Below are 6153 nucleotides of genomic sequence, written 5' to 3' on the forward strand. Positions count from 1 at the left end.
TGTCTGTAGGAGTTACGTCAGGAGGAAACTCGTCAGAAGCTGAACCTGAGCGGCCAAATCCGCCAGCTGGAGGTGGACAAGAACAACCTGCTGGAGCAGCAGGAGGACGATGAGGAGGCACGACGCAGCCTGGAGAAGCAGCTGCAGTCGTTGCAGACTCAGGTACATTTCACCTTCACAAATACGAACTAGTCCCCGATACATGCGCACATACATATCTGCAGGTCTGACACACACAAACATACAAATCAGGCTCACCTTTTAGGTAAAACTCACACTCGACTGAGTGCCAAGCGAAGAACCGGGCATAAGTTTCCAGCTGCGAACAGCTGTTGTTAAAGTTGTAGAGCAGCATGCAGACAGCTGTTATTCAGTGTGGCACATTTAAAACCCTATGAAGTGAAAGTATGCGCCTGAACTAGTGAACTTGGAGAACTAATGCTGTGAATTTATGTCTTCTAATGTTTCATTTCTTCTGTATCTCCACATGTGGTACAGCCATCATAATTTTTAGGCATAATCAATAACAAGTTTCACTCTTTTTTAGTTTTTTTGTTTTATGTACAGTGAATTAGAAGGGGGTAAATTAGCCAAATGAGACACTACGGTTGTATAGTGGACACATTTCCTTATTTTAAGATGACGGACTCAGCGTTTGTACTGTTTCTTTCAGCATCTGTAGGTAAATATTTGCTCAATTTGTTAAGCTGTAAGGGATTCATTATATCAGTCGCTCAGATTTCCAGTAGAAGCACAACCCACACAGCACCACCTTTTCAGTTTTGTTATCTCGGCTTTACACTTAGCTTTGCTTCTTATTCCACTTGCACCTACTGTTGTGACACCAAAGGCCCCGATAACTACAGGTATAATGATGACTTCAAAATGTTGAATTATCTGATCGTTGATATCAAGAATTTCCTTCCTGTAGCTGTCTGACACAAAGAAAAAGCTGGAGGAGGATGTGGGGGCGATGGAGGACCTGGAGGAGGTGAAGAGGAAACTGCAGAAGGACATGGAGCTCACCAGCCAGCATCTGGAGGAGAAGACCATGGCCATGGACAAGATGGAAAAGACCAAGAACCGGCTGCAGCAGGAGCTGGACGACCTGACGGTGAACCTGGACAACCAGAGACAGATCGTCTCCAACCTGGAAAAGAAGCAGAAAAAGTTTGACCAGGTACACTGGATCCCCCACAAGAGTGGTAGGTCAAGGTTGCATGTATGTCAGTGTGTTGAAGGCAATTGCTCCTTTGTCTGCACTAGATGCTCGCTGAAGAGAAGACCATCTCGGCTCGTTACGCTGAGGAGCGTGACCGTGCCGAGGCTGAGGCCAGAGAGAAGGAGACCAAGGCTCTGTCCATGGCCAGAGCTCTGGAGGAGGCCCTGGAGGCCAAAGAGGAACTAGAGAGGTTCAACAAGCAGCTCCGCGCTGAAATGGAGGACCTCATGAGCTCCAAGGATGATGTGGGAAAGAATGTGAGTGACCTTTGACCTCTTAAATGACACTACTAAAAAAAAAAGTCGTCATTTTGGGTTACACCTGGCACTTCTGAGCCGATAGATGCGTCCAGCTTAAATCTATTTGGATTTCATTTACAGCTGAAGTTGTGGTTCTCAACTTTAGCGGATATGTTTAACTCAAAGAAGATCTAGTCTACTATCAGAGTACAGTCTGATCAGCCGGGACACTTTTTAATGTCAGGCATGCAATACAATTAAAATCTCAAAAATGCTTGTTGTTTCTGTGGGTCGCCTGAGGACCTTTGATATCTGGTTTGATTGTGCAGCCACATCACGTTCTTGTTTCTCCTGACGCTGCATCCAGGTTCATGAACTGGAGAAGTCCAAGCGCACGCTGGAGCAGCAGGTGGACGAGATGAAAACGCAGCTGGAGGAGCTGGAGGACGAGCTGCAGGCGACAGAAGATGCCAAACTGCGCCTGGAAGTCAACATGCAGGCCATGAAGGCCCAGTTTGACCGAGACCTGCAGGCCCGAGACGAGCAGGGAGAGGAGAAGAAGAGGGCGCTGGTCAAACAGGTACACAGGGCACATGGTGGATGAAACATAATAGACTGAATCCATACGTTTGACCTGAGAATATACCGTTTGTTCGGTGGGCCTGAGTTTGAGGTGCTGTGTTGTTGTCCTCCTCCAGGTGCGTGAGATGGAGGCAGAGCTGGAGGACGAGAGGAAGCAGAGGACTCTGGCTGTTGCTGCCAAAAAGAAACTGGAGATGGACCTGAACGAGCTGGAGGGTCAGATCGAAGCCGCCAACAAAGGAAGGGACGAGGCCATCAAACAGCTCAGAAAACTACAGGTACACACACGTCACACACACACAGGTCTGTCTGTCCACACTTGTACTGACCCTCATTGACATTATACATTACCTGACCCATTTCCTGCAACCTTAAAACAAGTCTTAAAGTCCTCTCTATGGCCTGAGTTTTCTGCCATGTCAGCCTTTAACTTGGACACATATGATGTTGTGGATCCTGCAGGCTCAGATGAAGGACTATCAGAGGGAGCTGGAGGAGGCCAGAGCTTCCAGGGACGAGATCTTCACCCAGTCCAAAGAGAACGAGAAGAAACTGAAGGGCCTTGAAGCTGAAATCCTCCAGCTGCAGGAGGTTGACTTCCTGACTTTTATTTTGTCTGTGACGTGCATTGTATTTTATTCATGACAAGCAAAGTGATATGTTAGTAAAGTGTGAGGACTGAAGGCCCTTGTCTGTGTGTGTGTGTGTGTGTGTGTGTGTGTGTGTGTGTGTGTGTGTGTGTGTGTGTGTGTGTGTGTGTGTGTGTGTGCGTGTGCGTGTGCGTGTGTTTGCAGGATCATGCAGCGTCAGAGAGGGCCCGTCGACATGCTGAACAGGAGAGAGACGAGCTGGCTGATGAGATCGCCAACAGTGCTTCTGGGAAGTCAGTATCACCACGTAGTTTTACATCATTACGTTCTTCATGTGTGTATTTGACCATGAGGCAGGCACTTTTTTTTTTTTTTTTTTTTTTTTTTACGTTTTAATCACTGGGAGCACAAAAGTTGATCAATTCAAGTGAAAACTAAAGTTGTTTTTCGGACGTCAGAGAGAAAATGACTGTTTTGGAGTCATTTTAATCCAAATCTGCGCGTCAGGTCGTCGCTGCTGGAGGAGAAGAGGAGGCTGGAGGCTCGTATCGCCCAGCTGGAGGAGGAGCTGGAGGAGGAGCAAGGCAACATGGAGCTGCTCAACGAGCGCTTCAGAAAGACCTCCATGCAGGTAGACTGATTACACACGACATCATAGTCACAACCATCATAATCGCCGTCATAGATTTGCCTTCAAAATGGCAGATGAAGACAAAAAGATACTAATGCAAAGCGTTCAGCTGTGTGCGAATGATTGGTCACACCTGGGGAAATTATTTTTTTATTTATTTATTTTTTAAAGATGGATTTTTTTAAATTTATTCATTGAACCCTCCAAAAAAAAAAAATCATAAAAGTGACGTAGCTTCACAGAACAGATAGTGGGTGCGTTTGACTTCAACTACGCCCCGACTACGACTTCGTCTGACTTGATGGTCGGTGAGAGCTGCCGGTGGCTGCAGGGGAAGGAGTATAAAAAAGCTGCCGTCAAGTCAACTTGGATGCATTGGACTTAATGCGGTGCTGCACAGAGCTGACTTAAAGTGATGCATGCTGGACTTGCAACTTTGCATAATAGTTCGACATTTTGTCCGCTGCAAAACGTCATGATGTCACATGATAGTAAAACCTCGTAGGAGCAATCTGATTGGTCTATTATATCCTGTCGTCTGATTGGTCTATTCTATCCTGCTATGTAATTGGTCTACTCTATCGTGCCATCTGATTGGTCTATTCTATCCTCGTCTCCCATTGGTCTATTGTATCCTCCTGTCTTGATTGGTCTATTCTATCCTGCTGTATGATTGGTCTATTTAAACTAGCATTCTGATTGGTCTATTCTATCCTTCTATCCCGCTTTAAAACAACAAAACTATGTTAAATGAATCAATTATGAAATTAAAGTCTTCTCTTGTCGGTCTGACCTCCACCGTTCTTCTGTCTTCTTCAGGTCGACAGCCTGAACGCTGAGTTGGCTGGAGAGCGCAGCACTGCGCAGAAGAGTGAGAACGCTCGACAACAGATGGAGCGGCAGAACAAGGTCTTGTACAGTCTGTTAAATGCATGCGTGTATAACGAATGTGTTATTTTCTGGAAGCAGCACTTTTCCTTCGTCAGCGCTTGTAGGTTGTCATGTTCCTGGACTGTTCAACGTGCATAAAATGCATACATTTTTCTTTTTTTTTATACCCAGCATATTTAAAAACATTTGTGTTCTCTCTCTACATGAACATCACCTCCACTGTTCCTCTGGTTGCTGTCCTCACAAACATGTAGGGATTACATGAAATCAAAAGTAAACATTTGATCATGTTTTGTTATCATGAATGCAGGAGTTGAAAGCCAAGCTGGCGGAGCTGGAAGGGGCTGTCAAGTCAAAGTTTAAGGCGTCCATCACTGCCCTGGAAGCTAAGATTCTGCAGCTGGAGGAGCAGCTGGAACAGGAAGCCAAGTAAGCATCCAACTCAACTGTTGGCACAAGAAGCCAAAGAAAAGTTTTCATCCGTCTGAGTAGAAAATGGAGTGAAGTTGGTCATTTTTTTCGTCTTACCCGTGTTAAACCTCCAGGGAGAGAGCAGCAGCCAACAAAATCGTCAGGCGTACGGAGAAGAAACTGAAGGAGGTGATGATGCAGGTGGAGGATGAGCATCGTCATGCCGACCAGTACAAGGAACAGGTATTGACTCACGAGAAGCAAAGTGACACGCTCTAAAAAAAGAGAGTCTCTTTTACTTTGGATGATTCTAATCAGACCGTCCAGCTCTCTGCGACGCCTCATCGTCTACGTCTGTCTCCCCACGTGTCCGTCCCCCCCTCAGATGGAGAAGGCCAATTCTCGCATGAAGCAGCTGAAGCGACAGTTGGAGGAGGCAGAAGAGGAGGCGACCCGAGCCAACGCCTCCCGCAGGAAGCTGCAGAGGGAGCTGGACGATGCTACGGAGGCCAGCGAGGGTCTCACCCGGGAGGTCAACTCCCTCAAGAACAGGCTAAGGTACGAAGAAGACAGTGATTCACCCCGAGTTAGAGATGTCCTCAGATTACCTGTGCGTGAAGATAGACCGACAGAAATAATAAAACGAGCGCAACCAAATGACAGCACATCCAATACTGAGAACAGGGGAAAGAGTAGCAATAAAAAGCTGAAGACAGGTAGCGATCCTTTTCTTAATGGCCGAGTTGTGCGCAGTCGTGGATGAATTTGTCTGTATCTCTAACAACTCAATGGAAAAATGCTTCACTCCTCCCTAAGAGGAATTACATTTAAAGCAGTTTCCTCTTTTAAACCTTCAGCGAAGTGTAAAAAAATAAAAAATTATTGCTTCTTTTACAAAGATTATTCCAAAATGGCCTCAACAGATTAGTTGGTACCCCCAGAAAAAAATGGAAATAATTGGGTTACAGTCATATTTCAAACTGTTTTCTTTCATTATAATCTTTAAATCAGTCATTCAGCCTATTTAATTGGCTGTTTGGTATAATTGCGTGCACCGCACTAAACATGGAAGCAGAGGCAGCAGAGAGCTGTCTGAGAAGATCAGGAAGAAAATTACAGACAAGCGTGTTAAAGGCTTTAAGACCATCTCTACGCAGCTTGATTACTGTGTATTGTTACTGTGACTACAGTTGCAAATATTATTAACGAGTTCAAGGTCCATGGGACTGTCGTCAAACTGCCTATATCCTTCAACACGCAACCAGAAAGCAGATGAGAATATTTCCCTGAGTTGTCAACAGGCACTTGAAGTGGCAGAAGTTGTAGTTGTTGTTGTTGTTGGTTTGTTCTGACCAGGCGCGGCGGCCCCGTCAGCAGCTTCTCCTCCGGCCGCTCAGGCCGCCGCAACCTCAACCTGGACGGCGCCTCCGTCGACATGTCGGACGACGACGCCGACAGCCGCGCCAGCGACTTCAACGAGACGCAAACCCCCAACGCCGAGTAAAACACAGCGACCCCCTCACCCCCTTCCCTTTTTCCCCTTTTTCTCCTCGCCACCTCCCACCTCGTCCGCCTGTGACCACTCCC

The 6153-nt window shown here is 46.5% G+C and overlaps 1 protein-coding gene across 7 annotated transcripts in view; it reads left to right on the plus strand.

Annotated features, from left to right (window-relative positions):
- myh10 (myosin, heavy chain 10, non-muscle) overlaps nucleotides 1–6153 on the plus strand; it is a 55906-nt gene extending 49753 nt beyond the window's left edge. For all 7 annotated transcript variants that reach the window (XM_069697182.1, XM_069697186.1, XM_069697184.1 and 4 more), the window contains 13 exons: nucleotides 10–162; nucleotides 932–1180; nucleotides 1267–1479; nucleotides 1829–2041; nucleotides 2160–2321; nucleotides 2506–2634; nucleotides 2838–2926; nucleotides 3141–3264; nucleotides 4084–4173; nucleotides 4466–4584; nucleotides 4701–4809; nucleotides 4952–5124; nucleotides 5923–6153. In XM_069697182.1, coding sequence (XP_069553283.1) covers nucleotides 10–162; nucleotides 932–1180; nucleotides 1267–1479; nucleotides 1829–2041; nucleotides 2160–2321; nucleotides 2506–2634; nucleotides 2838–2926; nucleotides 3141–3264; nucleotides 4084–4173; nucleotides 4466–4584; nucleotides 4701–4809; nucleotides 4952–5124; nucleotides 5923–6070 — 1971 coding nt within the window. In that variant the 3' untranslated portion in view covers nucleotides 6071–6153. The remainder of the gene's footprint in view (nucleotides 1–9; nucleotides 163–931; nucleotides 1181–1266; nucleotides 1480–1828; nucleotides 2042–2159; nucleotides 2322–2505; nucleotides 2635–2837; nucleotides 2927–3140; nucleotides 3265–4083; nucleotides 4174–4465; nucleotides 4585–4700; nucleotides 4810–4951; nucleotides 5125–5922) is intronic.

This window comes from Brachyistius frenatus, unplaced genomic scaffold (assembly GCF_029030835.1).
Source record: "Brachyistius frenatus isolate BFR_SWC_R1_liver_20210118 unplaced genomic scaffold, ASM2903083v1 Contig_23, whole genome shotgun sequence".
In the NCBI taxonomy this organism is placed as follows: domain Eukaryota; kingdom Metazoa; phylum Chordata; class Actinopteri; family Embiotocidae; genus Brachyistius; species Brachyistius frenatus.